We start from the raw sequence: 22,297 nt of genomic DNA on the forward strand, positions 1-22,297 counted from the left end.
GAGCTAGTGTGCATTTCCAGGTAAGGATTTGCACTTGATAATTCCTCATTTGAGTCTGCTGTCCATGAATTTTTTTTTAATGTGTTATACTTATAAACTTCTCACTTCTATGATCTATCATGTATGCTATAAACTCTCTAGCTCTATGCTATCAAATTTTGTAGCTTGAGCCTTGCATGTGCATTTGTTTTCCTACATTTATCTTTGGTTTTCCATTTTGCTTAGCTGCAATTTTTTTTTTAAATGGCAAATTTCTTTGCAAATTGTTATTATTTCAAGCAAACATGGCTCCAAAAGGAAAGGACAGTGCATGGGCTCATTGTGATGTAATTGATGGAAAAATGATATGCAAATTATGCCATAAATCTATTGGAGGTGGGGGTATTCTTAAGTTGAAACAACACTTGGCTGGGATAAGAGGCCAAGTAAAGCCATGTGATGCACCAAATGCACTGTTAGGTCCTATTAGGGCAGAATACATTGCCAAGCTTGAAAATTTTTATGAGGATAAGGCTAGGGAGAAGGCCATCCAAGATGAAATTGCAAGGAAGAGGGAATTATTAGAAGCCATGAAAGAGAGTGGGTATGATGATTATGAGATTCAAGACTCCACTTCTATCCCTTCCACCAATGACCCCTTTCACTATGTTCATCCTTCTGTTGGACTTGGCCAACCATCAAAAGGAACAAAGAGAGCAAACATCCAAAGTTATTTCTCATCTTCTGCCAACATTGCCTCTTCTAAATCTAATCCCACTTCCTCCCAGCCAAGTTCTCAACCCACTTTGGATCAACATTGGAAAAAACAATGCAAAGAAACTTCTCACCAATACATTGCTAGATGGTGGTATGATTCAGATATCCCATTTAATGCTGCTCGCTCACCTTATTACCAAGCTATGTGGGACTCTGTTATAGCTGCAGGAAAGGGCTTCAAAGGCCCTAGTATGCATGACTTGAGGGGAGCTCTTTTGGAAAAAGAGATATCTTCCATTGATGAGTATTTGGTTGAGTTTAAAGAGTCATGGCTCAAAACAGGTTGTTCCATTATTCAGATGGATGGACCGATGGAAAGAACCACACTATCATCAATTTCCTTGTTTCTTGCCCTCAAGGAACCATGTTTTTGAAATCAGTTGATGCATCTGATAAGGTAAAGGATGCAATCCTTCTATTTGAGCTTTTGGATAACGTTATTCAGGAAGTTGGGGAGCAGCATGTTGTGCAGGTCATCACTGATAATGCCTCAAACTATGTTCTTGCTGGAAAGATGCTTGAGGCCAAATATAAGACCATATTTTGGACTCCATGTGCTGCACATTGCATAGACCTCATGCTTGAGGATATAGGCAGAGTGGAGTGGGTAAAAAACACTGTAGAGCATGCCAAGTGCATTACAAAATACATTTACAACCACTCATGGGTATTGAACCTAATGAGGAAACACACTGGAGGCAAAGAGCTTGTTAGGCCTGCAATTACGAGATTTGCAACTCACTTCCTCACGTTGCAATGTCTCAATGCTCAACATAAAAACTTGCAGAAAATGTTTTCCTCTGAAGAATGGTCTAAATCTCGGTGGGCTCGTAGACCAGATGGAAAAGACACCAAAAAGAAAGTGTTAGACACTTATTTTTGGAAAAGGTCTGTAGAGCTTGTGAAAATTACCGAGCCCCTTGTTAAGGTGCTAAGGTTGGTGGATGGGGAAAGATTGGCCATGGGCTACATTTATGAAGCTATGGATCAGGCAAAGGAGCAGATACGGGCAGCTTACAAGGACAGGTTAGCTAAATATGGCCGTATATGGGAGATCATTGATAACAGATGGAACAATCAACTCCATCGTCCTATACATGCAGCCGGGTATTTTTTGAACCCAAGGTATCACTATAAAAATCGGCTAGGAATTCAGCATGATGGGGAGGTCAGAGCTGGATTGATTGATTGCTTGGAGCGCATGGTCCCTAACCATGTAGACCAGTTGGAAATACATAGACAGCTTACTATTTTCAATATGGCAAGTGGTACTTTTGGCAAAAACTTGGCAAAGATGGCAAGAGATGTGGACCAACCAGGTAAGCAATTCCAATTTCCATTTTGTTTTTCATTTCAAGTTAAAATTGTTTACGTTCTTTACAATTCAAATTATAAACTAAGTTACTAATTATTGTCTTTTTCTTTGCAGCACATTGGTGGGAGTCATTTGGTGGCCAGTGTCCTCAAGTGCAAAGGTTTGCAATTAGAGTCCTCAGTCAAACTTGTAGTGCTTCAGGTTGTGAGCGCAATTGGTCTGTTTTTGAGCGCATACACACGAAGAAGAGAAACCGTTTGGAACAAAAACGGTTAAATGATCTTGTTTTTGTGCAATACAACCTTCGACTGAGGAGGAACCAAATGATGAGCAAATCACCTGATCTAGATCCCATTGTGTTGGACGATATTGATCCAACATCAGAATGGGTGGAGGAGACTGAAGATCCAGTGTTTGAGGCTGATTTTGATATTGACATGGCTTTAGCGGGGGATGAGGCAGATTATGTGGTGGCATCAGAACCAGGATCAGTAGCGGCATCAAGGAAAAGCAAGGAACCAATGGAAGGCACTAGTCGTGCAGGTCGACAAACTCGTGCTTCCATTAGGTCCATTTCTATTGTCATTGGTGGCATTGATACTGATGTTGCAGATCAGGCTGAGGCATCCTCAGACTCTGAACCAGATGATGTCTATGTAGCTCCTGATGATGATCCTGTGTCTAGTAGTGGTGATGGACTTGATGATTGATCATGTGTACACTGTAGACTTGTAGTAGGCCAATGGCCTCATAGCTTGCAGCATTGTTTTTGGACTTTATAGGCCATTTAGAGCCTCATTTCTTATGTATTTTGCTATTTTGTCGATGATATGTATTGCACTCGGTGCCATTTTGATATATTCACCTTTGCATGGTATATAAATGAGCAAACTTTGCATATTTTGTCTCTATTGGCTTGGAATCATGGTTTTACATCTTAAAAATAGTTTTGTTTCATTAAAAATTAATTATTTAATGTATTTTTTTAAAACCGGTTCGTTTAGACCAAACCAGTCCCGGTTAGACCGGTTCCGGTCAGTAAACCGGTTCATTAGGTGGACCGGTCCGGTCACCGGTTCCGGTTTTAAAAACATTGATTGCAACAGACTTCGGATTTATGACAGTCTACTTGAAAGCTTGGATTGCAGTCCTGTGGAAGAATTACAATCTTGGATCTGTGGTTATTTGGGTTGGGTTATCACTCAAGGTTGGAAAAGAAGCACAAATTGTTGACTAGTTAAATTGCAGTCCTGTGGTGGTGGACCTTGGGCTTAGTGTTGAAGGTTTAGAGCTGCTGCAGCCATTGTGGAAAGGAGTTTAATTCCTTTTGAAGACTAAATTTAAACAAGACCTATTCAATCCAGGAGCAGTCTACTATTAAGGGCTTCCTTGTAGATTTTCTGAAGTAACCTTTAAGTGGAACTTGAAGTAGTGTTGGGCAGAACTTTAAATACTGTTATAGCAGATTTGAAGCAGCCTTTTGTGCCTGTTCTAGAAGATCTTCATTAACCAGATTTGTGGGCCAACCTGTGAAGCATTTATTGGTATTCCTAGATTATTGCTTGGACCATCATTGAATACAACTTGAAGCATAATTTGAGGCTTTATTGAAGGCTGATTTTGAATCAGACATTGAAGCAGAATTGAAGTACCCTTCAAGTCTTGTTGAAGAACATTGTAAGAGTGGTGTGCAGATCTATTGAGAATATCTTGGGGCAGCCTATTAAAGACACCTTAAGCATTGAAGACTTGTTGAAGAAGACTTAGTTGAACAACTCATTGAAGACTTAGAAGTAGCCTCATTGAAGAACTTGTGTAGCAGCAGTGTTAAAGCATTACTAAGGAAATTGTGTTGAAAACATCTTGTTGGGGCAAGCATTGTTGAAGACATTTTTAGAAGCTGACTTGGAGGCATTAGTGAAGACCTTGATGCATGATTGAAGACCTCATGGAATAACCTTGGAGAATTTTGTTTGGGTAACATGAAGAGCAATGGTGACACCTTCATGTGAAGAACAAGGTTGTCATTGATGACGTGACGTGGAGACTAAGTGAAGGCATTGTTGAAGATTGATAGGGCTCGGTGAAGAAGACATTGGGAGTCGTGAAGTACAACTAAACACATCTTGATGAAGTAAAGCAAGGGTTGGAGCCTTGAAAAAACAAGGTTGGTGCCTTGGAGGATAGGGTTGGAGCCCTAGAGGATTGGTGTCCTCAAGAAACCAAGTCGGAGCCTGTACCAGAGAAGGGTTGGTGCCCTAGGGGTTAGAGCCTCTAAACACAAGGTTGGTGCCTTGAGAAGATAGGGTTGGTGCCCTAGAAGTTGGAGCCTCACAAAAGGCCAAGTTGGTGCTTGGCAACAAGTTGGAGCTTGGGAGATTGAAGATTGGTGTCTTCATCTAGGGTTGGAGCCCTATGTACGTTGTACATGATATATTGTAAATAAGAAATTAATAAAAGTATTTAATCTCATTATTCATTTTGTGTTCTAAATATAAGTGATCTAACTGGTAAAAATAACAATTGAAAAGAAATACTGATTCACCACCCTTTCAGTATTTCCAACAAATCACCCAGTGGTTTGTATGGGATGCATGTATTGGTTCTCAGTTGCACTGGATCTCCAAATTGGTTGACAAATATGGATTTCTTGAAGGAGAGCAATATTGGGGTGGGAAGATTTGTGATGTTCCTTTTTCTGGTTTCCCCTATGGTGTGGTTAGGATGGAGTTCCAGGGTTGGAGGAAGCTAGGTCACAAAAGCAGGATTACTCCATCAATAGGCCTAGAGGCTTCTGGAGGGGCTTTATGGGGTTTGGAGGAGTTCGCTTACCATATTCCATCATTAGGATCAGTTCCACACAACTTGCTTTTCATTTCGTTGCATTCCGATAATTCCCATAAAATGAGGTTATTATTGAGCCTAACTCAATATATTATGGTTAAGGTGGCATTTCGGGAGGAATATTTGCTAGAACACCTTAGTGTAATAGCTCGTTGGAACTAGAATGAGAAGATCTACAAGATGGGATGGTGAGAAATGACTTTCAATGGCCTGAGGTGGGATGGCGGCTAATTTACCATTTTTTCGAATTAAAAAGGTGTTTAATCAAAATAAAAAGAGGGAAAAAGTACTAAGTGATTAAAATAATAATAAAATAAAGACTTCTAGAGGGGTCCATCAGATCTATAAAAGAGGAGGAGGAGACCATTTGAAAACATATTAGAGTCGAGCTTCTTTCTTATGGAGAGTTTTGGAGAACCAGGAGTTCCCAACTTCAGTAGTAGCCCAAGGATGGAAACCCTTTGGTGATTCAGTGAGAGTAGGCGAGTACCCATCTCTCCTGTCAGTGAATTCATCCAAAATTCACAGGAGAGCTTAGCAGTCTTACTCCCTTGGTGAATTCATCCAGAATTCATAGGAGAGCTTAGCAGTTGCAGTTTAGTTCAGTTTTGGAGGGCTAGTGCAACATTGGAGCAGATTCTTGAGGCCAATTTTCCATCTCAGCTATATTAGTTGTATCAGCATGTAAACCCCAATTTATCTATTATGATAAAAACTTAAATTATTTCTGTTCATCGTATAATTGAATTGTCGTACTTTATTTGTTACATTTTACATGGCAACATTCTGTTAAATGAATGGAATTTTTTATGTGGAGAATTAGTCCATTTCGAGATATAGCCAAATTTTCCATTCCGGAATATTACAATCTCCAACAATAAAATCATAAATTTCCTTTTCATGATTTGTTTGAAGTTGCTAAGGTCTCTCTTACTCCGACTCTGTATTACATGAGACCCATAGGGAAACCCCCTGCCCCCTTAGATTAGGATTTAATTTTACCTAGCCTAACGTGAGAAGGGCAAGGCTACTGAGGTGACAATGAGTAGCTTGCCTGAGTTGCCTTTGAGGTCTCTCACTTGTGATTAGGACATTCTAACGAAGTGAAGCATTGGGAGATAACAGACTAAAACATTTTCTTTGTGTAATGTTCCAGGACTCTAGACAACAGTGACATTTACCCATGAAATTTTGGGATGGACTATATGCCAAATGATTGTGAGGCTTCATCATGTATGATGCTAGTATTGGAGATACATCCTTTTTGCTCTTGTTCTATTCTTTTCTGTAGTAACATTTGGATATCTGTTTAGGCTGCAAATTCAGTGGTTTTGTGATGATGTGCTTATGTTTTTCACTAGAGCAATAAATGATGGGGAGGCTTAACCATGTATGATGTGACGATTGGAGATACATCCTTTTTGCTCTTGTTCTTTTCTTTTCTAGAGTAGCATTTTGGATATGCTGTTTAGGCTGCAAATTCAGTTGTTTTGTGATGATGGACACTCTCTGACAGGTGAGAGTGAGGTTTCTGAGGCTATTATTGAAGAAAGTGAGAGAGAAGGAGAGCCAGCAAAGCAGTTTCTAGAAGATGTTCAGCTTACATTCCCTCAGGTTTTACAATAGTCAAATAAATTCCGTCTGAACTTCAGATTAAAAAACACAGCTTTTCAAATCAGGAGCTATTATCCTGGTGATATTAAATCAATCTTTAATTACATGGAAATAGTGTTCTACTATATGTTACTATGAATGAAGAACTTTCGTGGCTAATTGTAGGTTTTGCGTGTGGTCAAAACCAAGCAAGTAACATACTCCATTTTATTACAACTTAGTGAGTATGTTCAAAATCTTGAGAAGTCTGGCTTATTGGAGACAAAAGAAATGAATGAACTTCATGATGCTGTACAGGTATTATTTGATTAAAATTATAGCTTTCAGTGGTTTTTTACTTGCAATTTATGAGGAGTGCAATGCCCACTTTTCAGTATGGATGAAGTTGCTATCTAATATTAAGACCTACTGTTATCGCATTCATTGTTGAAGACTTAAAGTTCATACTTCAACATACTGTATTTCGATATGTAGATTGATCTGAAGAAGCTTCTGAGGAATCCTCCTTTGGTGAAGATGCCTTCTATAACTGAGATCTTAAGCAGTCACCCTTTCTTGGGAGCTTTACCTTCAAATATTCGTCAGTCTCTTGGAAACAGTGTGGAAGAGACATTGGTAAAACGTAGAGTCCCACTGTATACAGAAGGCTCTAAACCTGACGGGATATGGCTTATTGCCAATGGAGTCGTCCAAGTAAGATGACAACACCAAACAATAAACAGTGTGTCATTGTCAGCATTTATGTCTGGTTTTGTGTATTATTTTCATATGCTATATTGACACTTTCAAGATTATGTTAATGGCTTATTGGCAATGGAGTTGTCCAAGTAAGATTTGAACACCAAATAATAATTGTGTATGTGTCTTTATCAGCATTCACGTGTGTTATTGGGTATTTTCAAATTCTACTGTATTACTCTGAAGGTCGTATTTCATGATAATCCCCAGTATCAATAGGCCCGTACAGTTGCTTTAAATGTTTCTAGAACTAATGCCATAGTCCTTACTGTGCAGTGGAAAAGTAAGCATATTGCAAATAGACATCCTCTGCACCCGACCTTTTCCCATGGAAGTACGTTGGGCCTTTATGAAGCCCTGACTGGAAGGTCTCGTCTTTGTGACTTGATTTCAGATTCTGTGGTTTGTTGCTGCTTTATTGAAACAGAAAAAGTCCTTTCAGTTCTTCGATCAACACCAGCTATAGAGGATTTCTTTTGGCAGGTAATCTAAAAGTAATTAAAACTTCAAAGTTTTTGTATATTTTAGAATAATGTTAACACATAAATACATTTGTATTCATGTGTGAATTGATAATTTCATTGTGAAAATTTCTAACACGAAAATCTATTGCAGTAACTGATTTATTTCTCCTACTTATCTTCCACAATAAGTTATTTAAAAACCCTTGAGTAAACATTAAAATAAATTCTACTGCAGTTATCACATAATAGCATAGAGAAAATTATAGTGATATACAAGCATAAGAATCAATCACATCAACACAGTTATTTTTGGACAATTGTCCCCGGAAAAACCCAATGCGGGAAAACCAGTGCAGCAGATGAGGGTTTATTTATTATTTTTCAGCAACAATCTCTTTACAAGGAATGATTTTGCAGTACATAGAGAAACCTTCAAGAAAACACTTGAGATAATTTTCCTCCTCAACTAGGAGAAATTTTGACACCCTAGAGAGCCTTCACTGCATCACCCCTGCATCATCTACGTGAAGACTGCGTCATCCCTACGTCATCTGCGTGAGGACTGCGTGAGAACTTCCTTGGTTGCGCTATCTCTCAGAGCTCTCCCTCTGCGCTCTCTCTACTGTGTCACCTCTTCAGTCTCTGACTGATGCTGAAACCCTCCTCTTCCTTCAGCCTGCAACTCTCCCTCTGAAATCGAACTCTTTCTTCTTGAGAATCGGTTTCCCTCAGGTTACTGAGTATTTTCCCAGTGTATCTCCAAATGACTCTCAAGGCTTCTATTATACTTTTCCTGTTGATGAATCAATGGCTAAGATTAAAACAGACTTGATCCTCGTCTCTTAGAAGCTTCTCTTCCATATCTTTATTAATACCCACTAATATTTTTATTTTCCTAAGTTTAGACTTAGGAACCCCATTGAAAATATTAATTATTTTAATAACTCATCATTCGAGTGGAATTTCTCCAAACGATTTATGGGTCTTGGAGATCTCGTGTATTCTAGCCCCTCCACAAAATTTCGAAGTTAAATCACATCCGATGCTACCCAAAATAAACATTCCCTCTTAGCGAGGAATGTGCTCTAGCAATGTTTCCCAATAGAAGCATCACATTGATCCACGACATCGGTCCTTTGTGCTGCTGATGCTTGATCTGCTGCCTCTCATCTACTGCGCTGCTGCAGTTTGTACTGTTGCCCATGACACTGCAACTATCACTGCTATATCTATATTGTAGCTCCCTTTGAATATGCTGCATCACGCTGCCCATAGCACTGCCACTGCTAACTGCTGCACTGCAACTCCCTCTACTATCCGCTTCTACTACTTAAACAGATTCTTAACCATCCACATCTTTTCCCTGAAATAAACAAACTTTGTTCTTCCTAGAGCCTTGGTGAGAATATCTGCCACCTGTTCTCCTGTCGAGGTGTACCTCAACTGTATTGCCCCTCGTTGGACATAGTCTCTGATAAAGTGACACCTGATGTCAATGTGCTTCGACCTATCATGAAAAACTGGATTCTCAGAGAGCTTGATGTAACTCTATCACACAAAATATTGGTCGCTTCCATCCTTCTCCTAAATAGATTCACAAGCAATTTCCTAAGCCATATGTTTTTACACGAAGATGTGTTAGCTGCCATATTTTCAGCTTCAGCTGAGCTCAGAGCTATGGATTTTTGTTTCCTACTACACTAGAAGGTCATTCCTGATCCAATGTTGAAACAGTATCCAGAGGTACTTTTCTGATCTACTGAACTTCCAGTCCAATCTACGTTAGTGAACCCACTCAGCCTGATGTCATTGCCTTGGGTGTACATTAGTCCATGCTCGACTGTTCCTCGTATATATCTGAGAACATGCTTTGCTGCTGCCCAGTGCATCCTCTTTGGTTCCACCATGAACTGACTGAGGGTGTTGACAACGTAACAAATGTTTGGCTTGGTATTGACCAGATACATCAGAGACCCTATGAGCTGCCTGTACAAGGTGGGATCGACTTCTTTATCTTCGGATGCATCAATCTTCTTCCAGTTGGTAATCATTGGAGTAGCCATAGGTCTACAGTCCTGCATTCTGAACCTTTTCAAAATCTCTATAGCGTATCTCCCTTGTCCAAGGAAAATCCCACCCTTCTGCTGCCAAACTTCCAACCCTAGGAAATAATGCATCCGTCCCAAATCCTTCATGTCGAATTCTGTAGCTAGGTTTTCCTTGCAATCTTTGATGAGCCTGGATGAGCTTGTCAGAAAAAGATCATCCACATATAACACCAGGATTAGAGGCTCATTCTCTACAACTAGATAGTAGAGGTTAGGATCTGTGTCACTCTTGACGAATCCCATCTTCTGCAAGTAACCATCAATTTGACCGTACCATGCTCTAGGTGCCTGTTTAAGCCCATACAAGGCTTTCTTCAACCTACATACATGAGATTTCTTCTCATGTGTCTCAAAACCCTCTCTGTTTGTTAAATGTATACTTCTTCTTCTATCACCCCGTTCAAGAATGTAGTCTTGACATCCATCTGGTGAATCTCCCACCCCATCTGTGCTGCAAGGGATATCACAGATCTAATAGAAGTATACCTGGCTACTGGGGCGAAGGTTTCTTCATAGTCTATCCCTTCCTTCTGAGCATACCCCTTAGCCACAAACCTGGCTTTGTATTTTTCCACACTACCATCTGTAGCGTATTTGACTTTGTAGATCCATCTCGAACCTACAACTGACCTGTCCTGAGGCCTAGGTACCACTTCCCAGACATCATTGACCATTATGGAACTGTATTCCTCCACCATAACATCTACCCATACTTGATGCTGAATGACCTCCTGAAAACTAGAGGGTTCTCCAACCTAGGCCACTAAGACTTGGTATTTGTTAGGCTATCTACGCTCCCTTTTCTTGTTCCTGGGCGCACCAACGAAATCCTCTGCATCCCGTAGTATCTGTCGAAGTTCCCGACTCGTTCTTCCACTGGTAGTGGGTATATCTAACTGCTCCTCCTCTTCCTGAGACTCCACCTGTTGCGATACCTCTGGAGTTTTATCTTTAGGAGAAATACTAGTGCTGGTTTCTGCTGGTCGAAGTGGCTAGACCAATGGATCATCCTTTGACTGCTCTTCGGAAGGCATTTCTCGGGATTTCCTGAAAGCTCTGTCCCCTGTGAACTTTACATCCCGTCGAATTACAATCTTCTTATTCCTCAGAAGATAGACCCTATATGCCTTAGCATTCTCGCTATGTCCCACAAGATATCCTTTTTCTAGAGTTTGATCCAATTTCTTCCTCTTTTCTTCGGGTACATGGCAGTATGCCAAACTCCCAAATATCCTGAAATGACTCACCTCAGGCTTCTTACCGGTGAAGACACTCTCCGGAGTAATCTTACCTAATGCCCTGTGAGGAGTCTTGTTCTGAACATAAACTGTCGTGCTGCATGCTTCTGCCCATAGGAATTTGGATATATCCTGATCATACAACATCATCCTGGTTGCTTCAACAATAGTTTTTGTTCTTCCTTTCTGCTACTCCATTCTGCTCCAGATTATGGGGAGCTGTCCACTCTCTTCTGATGCCTTCCCTTGCACAAAAATCAGTGAAGTCCTTGTCAATGTATTTTCCACCATTGTTTGAGCACAACACTTTTATCTTCTTTCCTGTCAGATTCTTAACTAGAGCTTTGAACTCTTTGAATGGTCCAAAAACCTCATCCTTGGTTTCTAGAAAGTAGATCCAAGTTTTTTCGGAATGGTCATCAATGAAGGTGACGAAGTATTTGGCACCACTAAGAGCTTTTGTGGACATGGGTTCGCAGATATCTGAGTGTATCAATCCCAGAACACACTTAGCCCTATTATTACTCTTGGAATAAGCCGCTTTGGCATACTTGCCTAGTGCGAACCCTCTGCATACATCGTCTCGTTTGGTACTTAACTTTGGAACTCCTGTGACGGTTCTTCTGAGAATTCTTAGAGCCACATGGTGTAAGTGCCCGATCCTCCTGTGCCAAAATCTTTTTCCCCACTGCTGCCTATCAGTGCCATTGGAGATTCTAGCTGTAACCTATACAACCTGTTACTTTTGACTCCAATTTGAGCCTTCTTTTTCCAACTCGGGTGTTTGACATATACCTTCTTCCCAATGAAGAAAACATCATAGCCCTTGTTTTGTAGCTGAGATACAGAGAGTAAGTTCATCCCCAATCCTGGCACATGCAACACATTGGTTGCTTGAAGCTGATCCCTTGCTTCTGTTTGAAAGACTACAATACCTCTTCCTACGGGGGTACATTTTGACTTATTTCCCATGGTGATTTGGAAGTTCATCTGTTCTTCCTGATAATTCGAAAAACATTCTCGTATTCCTGTCATGTGCACAGAAGCTCCACTATCAATATACCAAACCTCAGAGGAGGCAGAACTTGCTAAGAAAGCGACTTCTTCTTCCAGTCTGGAAGCTAACATAGAATAATCGTGATCCATGTTCTTCGTGCTTTCTCCTTTCCCTGGAGAACTGTGTGAGTCCTTTTGAGTTGCTGCCTCGACATTATGCTCCTGACTCATAGCAGATTCTCTAATCCTGTTGCCCGATCTCTGCTCTGATACCATGTGAAAATTTCTAACATGAAATTCTACTGCAGTAACTGATTTATTTCTCCTACTTATCTTCCACAATAAGTTATTTACAAAACCCTTCAATAAACATTAAAATAAATTCTACTATAGTTATCACATAATAGCATAGAGAAAATAACAGTGATATACAAGCATAAGAATCAATCACATCAACACAATTATTTTTGGACAATTGTCCTCGGAAAAACCCAATGCAGGAAAACCGGTGCAGCAGATGAGGGTTTATTTATTATTCTTCAGCAACAATCTCTTTACAAGGAATGATTTTGCAGTACATAGAGAAACCTTCAAGAAAACACTTGAGATAATTTTCCTCCTCAACTAGATGAAATTCTGACACCCCGGAGACCCTCTAGCCTTCATTGTGTCATCCTTGCATCATCTGTGTGAGGACTGCGTCATCCCTGCATCATCTGTGTGACGACTGCGTGAGAACTGCGTCCTTGCCTGCACTGTCTCTCAAAGCTCTCCCTCTGTGTTGTCTCTACTGCGTCACCTCCTTCTCAGTCTCTGGCTGATGCTAAAACCCTCCTCTTCCTTCACCCTGCAACTCTCCCTTTGAAATCAAACTCTTTCTTCTTGAGAATTGATTTCCCTCGAGTTACTAAGTATTTGCCTGGTGTATCTCCAAATGACTCTCAAGTCTTTTCTTATACTTTTCATGTTGATGAATCAACAACTGAGATTAAGTCCCTAATCAATGGCTAAGATTAAAATAGACTTGATCCTCGTCTCTTAGAAGCTTCTCACCCATATCTTTATTAACACCCATTATTATTTTTATTTTCCTAATTTTAGACTTAGAAACCCCATTAAAAATATTAATTATTTTAATAACTCATCATCCGGGTGGAATTTCTCCAAATGATTTCTGGGTCTTGGAGATCTCGTGTATTCTAGCCCTCCACAAAATTTCGGAGCTAGATCACATCCGATGCTACCCAAAATCAACACTTAGATGCTATTAACATTAACAGTATAATATGTGGTTAGCATGTAATAGTAAATGTTATTTTAAGGGTTAGGTGTTTAAACCATCATAACTATATTGGTATGATATATATCCTGTAGGAAGGGATGAAAAACAAGAGAGAGTTCTGCATGTATGTGTTCATGAGCCCTATGATTGTTGAGATTTATAAGGTCAACGTTATATGGGAATGCTATATATTTTGTAGGAAGAGATGAAAAGCAAGAGGGAGTTCTCATGTATGTGTTCATGCGCTCTGTGATTGTTGAGATTTATAATGTCAACATTATAATTGATGGAACAAATTTTCACCCAAATTTTGAAATATCCTCTTCACAAGTACATTGGAGACAGATAGGTCCATGATAGTAGTGAGAGTACAAGACCAAGAACAAGTGTTGAAAGACAGAAATATACAGATCTGCTTGTCACTGCTTAAACACTCACCTTAGGTGTCAAAGTTATAAGTTAGAAGGTGAGGACCTAAGGGCAACTTGGGAAGGTTATCCACTGTCATAATCTTTTCCCACACATTAGGTTGGCTCTTCTGCAACTCAAGGGGGTGAATCTTTACACAACTATCTAAGTCTAACAAGGATGGATGCAAATTACAAGATACTTAGAAATGGAAACCTGAAGTGTGATTTTGGATTTTATAATTTCCAGGTTTAGGTAGTGTTGTTGCCCAAATTGTACACCAAATTGCGACAACACTCAGGGCAAGGGTTGTCACTCTGATCCCTACCCTCTCCATTTAAGCTATCTCTTAAATACAGGCTAAGGGGGGTGGTCCCTATGGATGAGATGATGAACAACTTGTTGGGAACCAACAAGTCTAGGAGATACAACCGAATGGCCTAGCAAGTTGAGTATAAAATTAAGCAGCAAGTAAGATTATTAAGCACAATTTGCGTAATGTCCCTATCCTCATATGAAGCTTATGACAGAGTCCGCTAGCCTAAACTGGTTCCCGTAGGCTAAAGCGGTGGAATAATTAATAAGGGAACTTAAATTTGCCTAAAGAGACTTTATTAAAGGAGAAAGGATGATATTTCCTAGGCAAGTTGGATGTCACTTTAACTTTATAAAGTGGAGTATCACAAAGTGACTTTATAAAAGTGAATTTAGTAAAAAGAAAAAAAAATAATAAAGAGAGAAAAGGGAAGGTGAAGATGAAAAGACAAAAGGGAAGGCGAAGATGAAAAGACAATCCTAAACTCATTAAAGAAGGGAATTGAGGAGATTCTAATTCATTGGTGCATTGTGTGAGTTTGAACTTTGAAGAGAGAGCTGTTAGAGAGAGTGGGAAGAGGAAGCCAAGGGCTTTGGAGCCCTAGTTGTCATAGCAGAGTTCGGTGTTGCAACGAGATCCCCTAGTTTGGATATGAGAGTGAAGTCATTCAAATTTCACCATTGAGCTTCAGTGGAGAACGAGATTTCTGAGAAATGTTGAGGTACTCAAGCTTTATCAATTGTTTTTATATCTTTATACAATATTTCCCATTTCTTTTGACATGATGGAGATTTTCATGGAGAATGGAGCACCAAAAATAAATATGAGCCATAAAGAGAGATTGTGTACAGGAGCAGTAATTTCTCCAGCTTCTCGGGGCCCACAAATTATCTGAAGGAGCCTGCATATTTTATTGTGGGGATCAGCCTACCTATGTCCCACAGAGTAAAAGTGGAGAGCCTCACGTGACTGTATTTTCAAGGAAGTTATGGGAAGGACACCCACGAAGAATTCGAGTTCTTTTGTGAGTAGAGCTTCTAGAGAGCTCAAACTGAAGGATACCCAGTTCCACTCTTAACTACTGCCCGACTTTCTTGTGCATTGGGTCAGTTTTCCTATGTGAATAAGGGAGCGAAGACAGTATTCACTCCTGGTCAAGCTTACAACCGATAAAAGAGGCAAAGATACCAATGAGACAAGTCGAAATCCCTTGCTGTGTTTTGGGAAGGCCTGAACCTAAGTTTCATGCTGATACGAATTGTCTATAGCCAAGATTGCTAAGTATTCATGTGGTTTAGGGAGCAGCAACTTCAACAAAGAAGTATTTATTGCCTTCAAGGGCCACGAAGCCTCTATTCTGGGCTGTTAAGGATCAATTAATAGTGCTGGGTGGTATGTGGTCAAATTGTGCATACTAGAGAGGTCAAAACAATGAAGGAGGGCACACAGTTTACTCACTGCTGGATCATTGACTGGATGTGGAGGTCTTACATTGGAGTCTGGGCTATTTCTTCACCAAAAGGGGCAGCGTATGTCTTCACCAAGGGCTGGAACGTTGCTCAGATGGACTGATAATAAAGTCTGTACATATTATTAAGGGACTGCCATTAAATAACAGGTGTTACCCTTCTGTTTGCTCACTGTATACTAAATTTTAAATGTGAGAAGGCTGTTAGTGGGTTATTTCATTTTGTATCAACTGTGTATTTATTTCTGAGCTGTTGGGAGCTGATACAAAGAGTTGGGTCTGCGTACTACCTCCTGGAGATATATTTCTCAAGTCAAATAAGGAGTTGTCACCACATACAGACCGAAATTACTGTATGGACCTTTGTTAATGGCTGTCATCACATATCAGGTTCCACATCTTTAATTCCTTCACTGTGTATTCAGATTCTTAATGAGAAAAGAACTATTCTGTGAGTCATATTGTCACTTATCAGTGGTATTACGAATTTCTGGGCTGATATAAAGAATGTATGTCTGTCTTTGGAAGATTGCTGGTATATATAAGTACTGAATGCAATACCCAGAAAATTAAAATTATAATGTGCACCTACAGTAGAGTGTAAACAAGAAGTTGGAATAAATTTATCACTAACAATTCAAAACCAAACTCAGAAACTTTTAACAAAAATCAGCAGTGTTACAATTTGACATATTACAATTTGATTAGATTCTTTAAGATATGAGTGATAGACCAGTGCCTTCGAGATTAATTATTTGCACAATAGAGATTAATATATCAAGTTACCGGATGAACAGTTGTTGCAAGATGCAAAATCTATCCTAAATGAAGTGCAGGACCTAAATCTAATGTGAGATGCAGGATCTTAGTTAATTTTAATTAAATGCCTAATTTAAGTGAATCCTTCATCTTAATTATTTTGAAGCTTGTCTTGAGCACAACTTGTAGAGAGAAGTACACAGGAAGGAGGCTAAGGCCTTGTTGTCGCCTAGATTGTACAAGCACCGTGACAATGCTTAGGACGGGGGCTGTCACTCTGAGCCCTACCCACTCTGTTCTAGCTGTCTCCCAACAACAGACTATGGGGGGTAGTCCCTATGGAATAAAGTGAATGAAAGCAAGTTGAGAATCAACTTACTTGGGAGACACGGATGAATGGCCTAGCCACTTGGTTGATATCAAACAAAATTATGATTTAATTAGATTTTCTATTATGAGACCAATGCTTTAATGGAGTCACAAATTCTTGCTTCTTATGAATTGGAACCAATGACCGATGGACACCCGCTGCCTATGTGAGATGCTTATGCAAGAGATTTTGAGTGAGGTTTATCTTGAGTTAAGATTCCCTTGAGTTATTTAAGTACGTTGATTAGAGTCCTTTTAATGGTACTTAGCAATAGCGAAATGCAAATCTTAAACAAGATACATTGCTTATGGATACAAGTGCAAATTTCACAAGATATCAAATAACCCAAGATGCCAAATGATAACAAGAGTTAATCAAGATGCTGATGACAATTTATATCAGCACTACTACTTCAGAAAATTCAGATTTACCAATGTATAACAGTAGTGCATAAACCACTCCAAAATAATGAAAATTACTCAACACATTGAAGCATTAAATTTCCAAATTAACCAACAATGTAAATTAATTTCTTTAGCACACTTTACGATGGAGTATTCAACAATATTTCAGATCTGATTTTAAGATTACAGTAGTAAGTAAAGACAAATCAACAAGATAAAAACTTCCCAAACTAGATATCCAATATGCCCAAAAATAGCAAAAATGCACCAGAACTTGAGAATTTCAAATTTAGGGCTCTAGGTGAGTTTGCCTTAGCAATTTTCAGATCTGATATGATTATTACAATAGTGAATTAACCATAGATCAGGAAATTAACCCAGCCAAAAAAACTGCCCAATACTTTCTAAAAATAGAAACTTTTCACCAAAATTGAAAAAAATTAATTTTTTGAGTTTTTAGTGAATATGATTCAGAAAATTCAGAACTGATAAACTAATTATAGTAGTAAGTTAGTTACAGATCAACAAGCTAAAAATATTGAATACGCTGCCCCAATGTCTAAAAATGGTAAGTTTTCACAGGAAAACTGAAAATTCAAAATTTGAGTCCTAATTAATTATATGTTTCAGAAATATTTCGGACTTGAATTTCACAGTTAAACAGTAAATTATAAAAGACTAAAATGTTAGATCTAGGGCAAATTAAAGATGCCCAAGTGGCCAAAACATGTGAAAACTTAGATTTTGCAATTTAAATTGATTTTGACCAATTAGAGTATGATTTTAGAGCCTAGAAATTAATGATTTTACTGTTGTAATGAAACTAAAGAAAAATGAGGGTTTGGAGGTCAGACCCTAGGTTCAAGGCCTTGAATATCCCATTGTTGAAAATCGTTGAAACTTTGGGATTGCCTTGCCGCTTGCTAGATATGAATTTTGGGACCTTAATCCTGCAAAATCGCCAAGTATTTAGTGTTAAATCTTCATATTAGGGTTTTAGGTCAAATTTGGTGCCAAAGAGGCCAACATTTGGAGAACTAGGACAAGGAAAGCGAATTTGCGGGAAAAGGTGGGCTAGGATGATAGATTGAGCCAGAAGAAGGCTGGAAAAGGCCAAGAAAGGCCAACGCTCTGCCCAACAAGGCTAGCGTTTGGGAAAATAGGGGTTTAGGGGCTAACCCTAAGGCCTAAGGCCTAGGGCCTAAAGGCTCCACAAAGGAGCCGCAAGCCGTTAGAGGGCTGCGGTCAAGGAGGAGAAAGGGCCAAGGGAGGAGGGCCGGAAAGGAGGATAGGCCTACGCAGGCCAAGGGAGGGCTAACAACCAGCTTAGGAGGGCCAAAAAGATGACGCAGAGGGCAAGGAGGGCTGACGCAAGCCAAGAGAGGGAGATGCTGGGCCTAGAGGAGGTAGATCTGGCCCTGGGAAAGCCAAAAACTGAAAACCCTTTCTCTGAAATTTTTTTATGCTTCAGTTTTTTGATTTTATGAAAATTCTGACATGCGAAACTTGCAAAAAATTTCAAGAGATTAGATCTTACCTTCAAGGGCCTAGATCTGGTTCTTCTTCCACTTAACTCCTTGATCTAACCTGCAAAAATAAAAATAGAAACACCCAAACCCCAAATATGTACAAAATAAATCTAAAACCCCAACCCAAGTTAGAAAAATAAATTACAATTTAAATTTACAAAATATACATGGGTTTTCAAATGGATTTTGAGAAAGTAATTTTTATAATATTTTTTACTTGAAAGAATGGCTAAAATACTTCAAATAAATTTGATGATTCACTATATCCCAAGCGAAGATTAAATCCACCATAATAACACTAGAGATCCAAGCAATAGTGATTCTTGCTCAAGTTTGTGAACATAGAGGCCAAGGACTGTAATACTTGCAAACACTATGTATTCATCTCAAAAAAATAATCTGTTAGATCACATGGGGAATCAAACCACCTAAGATTAGCCCAAAACTATCAATAGTATGATTTTATCTCCATCTAATGAAAAAACAGATCTTACCAATATGTGGTGCACAACATAGAGATGCACGTAGTCAGCACAAACCACAAATCAATAAGCAAGAACACCTTGAATTGCACCCAAAAGTCTTTTATTATCATAGAAAAAATAGCTCCAAGCGGGACAATAGTTTACACAATGCTTCAACAACAATTCTAGCTAGAGATCAAGATGACTAGAGACTCAAATGACTCTAATTTATAGATAAATCCTCCAAATGGAAAAATAATGGCTTGTTTCTTTGATCCTTGTCAAAATAATTTTGGTCGTTGATAAATACTTCAAGATCTTGTAATCTTGGTCTTTGATTTCTTATTTTTGAGGAATTTGCGAATTTATCATTTAATTCGATTTTAATTAGTTCAAAATTTATTATTTAGAGCTAATTTCCCAAATTATTGACTTTGACTTAACCACCAAGGTCCAAGGGTCCAAATTTTCTTGAAAAAGACAATATTCCTTGGTGGAGGACCTTAAAAATTGATTCCTTCAAGACCCACGAATTTTTCCATTTGGAGATTTTATTTCCTAGACAATTTAATTTTGACTCTAATTAATTAATTTTTTGGCTTAGGATTTAATTTTATTTTGCCAGAAAAATTAATTAATTTACAAGAGGGGATTAATTATTTTTCCAACCCTCTAATACATATGATTTTTTTTTATAAGACTCAAAGAGGGAATACACATTCATCTTAGACCCTCAAGACACATAACCCATCTGCGACTCAATATGATCTAGTAAACCAAATGATTTGTAATAAAATAATTTAGCCAATTAGCTTAAGTTATTTCCAAACCACTTTTATATGAGACTCGACTAAAACACTAGGACTGACCCAATAATTTGACAATAAATTTCACCCTAGCTTTGGGGGATTAAGCTAGAGGGAAACATCTATTCTGATTAGCTGTGTCGAAAAAAACAGGTAATCAATGAGGTTAAAAAACCTCCTAGGATGGAATTCATCATCAAATTATAGGCTTTCCTAGGTTGTTACATAGACTCATGGTTTTACTAAGATCATTTACAATATATAACTTGCAGAATGGGATGACCATGAGATAGGGACTGCTGATATGTGATCCGGTCCTTGTTAAAAAATTGGTACTTCCTCTTCCACGAAACTTTGACAGTTTGAGTGCAACATACCTCATTAACGATACCTCCCCTCGAGTTCTAACCACCCAAGTGCATCCATTCCAACAAGGGATTGCCCATAAGAGAATTGCAAGGTCACCTGTGTTAATTGCGAATGAGGGTATAGACTTCTCAAATTGTGTGAAGAAGGTGGTCCTATCTCTATTTCAACCAAGCTTGGAGGTAAATTTTAGAGTTGCACTTCTATCCTAGAATGAAGATGCAATTAAATTAGATTTGCTTCAATGAGATTACAAAAATGTAAAATGCTCCAAAATGACACTATTAAACCATTTGAAATCGAGATGCTTACAATGTTACTTCCCAACACAAGATTAGCAAAAGAATGAAGCACCTTATAGAGTACTTTTAGAAGCTATCCGAATGAAACAAAATTAGCAATATCAATGATCTAAGGTGCTTATTAATATGTCAATTAGATCTTCTTTAAGTCCTCTAATGTTGATGTTACTTAGCAATTAGGAACAAGAACAACTTAGAGCATAATGAGAGCAATGTCTTCTTATATTATGAGCCTGTTGTCGCACAAAGTGTCTAGGCAATGTGACAATGCTCAGAGTAAGGGTTGTCACTCTAATCGTTACTCACTCCATTCAGAATCTCTCCTAGACAAGTCAAGGGGGGTAGTCCCTAAGGTGAATGCATGAGAAAAACATGTGGAACACAGGCTCTAGGAGGCTTAAAGATGGACAACTTGACAAATGTAAATGAGTCCTAGTGAACTGAGATGAATATATTAAACACAAATGCAACCACATGATATAAATGATTATAGACTAGTGCCTTAGTATTCGATTAACCGTAGATTGAACAGAAACAAGATATCCCAAGTAATTTATATATGTGGCAAAGCGACGACCATGAACAAGTAAGTGTGAACAATGTTGAATGAAGCGGTGATGAAATGGGGACGTTTTTTGGAAGTGGGGATGTGGAAGTGTCATTTTCCAAAAAGCTAGGAAGCGAAATGTCTACTATATATATATATAATATTTTTTTTTTTGCATTTATACTCAAAACAAACATCCCAAATACCAAATTAGTTGTGAAGGCATGAAAACATGCATATTTTTGCATAAATCAAGATATATATGGCATCCATGATTCTATTGTAGTTACTAGTATGTACATCAATGATTAATTATTCGAACATCATCCATCTATATTCTAGCAATTACAAACATACATCAAATTTTTAAGCATGTTACAAAACATGAAACATTTAAGCATATTATAAAACATAAAACATAGAGCATATTATGATTTATCTAGCAAGTGAGCAACTGTCAACATTTGTCATGTCCAAAATTCAAATAATAATGTTTACAAAATAGGTCACTTGGTCACCGCCAAGACAAAAAGGTTCAAATTCACAAGCCTACAAGTCTAATGATTAATCTATGACAAAAGTAGTAAATTGTGAATATATCTACTAATCTCTCCTCCTTCCACCACGAAGAGAATGTGGCGGCGGGCCTCCATGTGGTGGCAATGAAGAAGATGGTGCCTGCAGAAGTTGGCACTGAAACTGATGAAGACAAACCCCCTGCTGTTGGTGTTGAACCATGGAACCTAGGAACCAAGGGACCAGATGGGGGTGGCATCTCAACACGATCATCATCATCCTGGAATCGCTCAAAAAATTCATACAAAAAAAAACACTAGTTAACAAAAAAAAAAAAAAATAAAAAACATGAATTAGAGAAATGTTTTATAAGCAAAATTTATACCACAATGGACATACCTGGATAAGAGCATCCTCTAATTGCTCTAATCACAACACTCCATCCTCCAAATTGGGCTCCTCTGGATTTTTGTCCCAAATCTTAAGGTCTTTATTAGTCTTTGCATCATCACAGTAATGGGACAACAATCACAAGTTGTAATGAACATAAACCAAGCTCTTTGCCCGGTCTAAACTCAACCTGTTCCTTGTTAACATTGTGGATGAAAGAATAAGAGCTCCCACACCTCTGTACATGAAGAATGTATTGTCTACCACTTGTTGATAGCACCCGCAATGCCAACGTCT

The 22,297-nt window shown here is 38.6% G+C and overlaps 1 protein-coding gene across 1 annotated transcript in view; it reads left to right on the plus strand.

Annotated features, from left to right (window-relative positions):
• SOS1 (sodium proton exchanger, putative (NHX7) (SOS1)) overlaps positions 1 to 22,297 on the plus strand; it is a 449,093-nt gene that overhangs the window by 284,037 nt on the left and 142,759 nt on the right. Inside the window, exons 18-21 of the mRNA XM_089371819.1 lie at positions 6,432 to 6,529; positions 6,695 to 6,826; positions 7,004 to 7,222; positions 7,544 to 7,750. Of these exons, the coding sequence (XP_089227945.1) occupies positions 6,432 to 6,529; positions 6,695 to 6,826; positions 7,004 to 7,222; positions 7,544 to 7,750 (656 nt within the window). The remainder of the gene's footprint in view (positions 1 to 6,431; positions 6,530 to 6,694; positions 6,827 to 7,003; positions 7,223 to 7,543; positions 7,751 to 22,297) is intronic.

Source organism: Pinus tabuliformis, chromosome 8 (genome assembly GCF_031772625.1).
Source record: "Pinus tabuliformis cultivar Carrire ecotype Pingquan chromosome 8, CPIR1, whole genome shotgun sequence".
NCBI lineage: Eukaryota > Viridiplantae > Streptophyta > Pinopsida > Pinales > Pinaceae > Pinus > Pinus tabuliformis.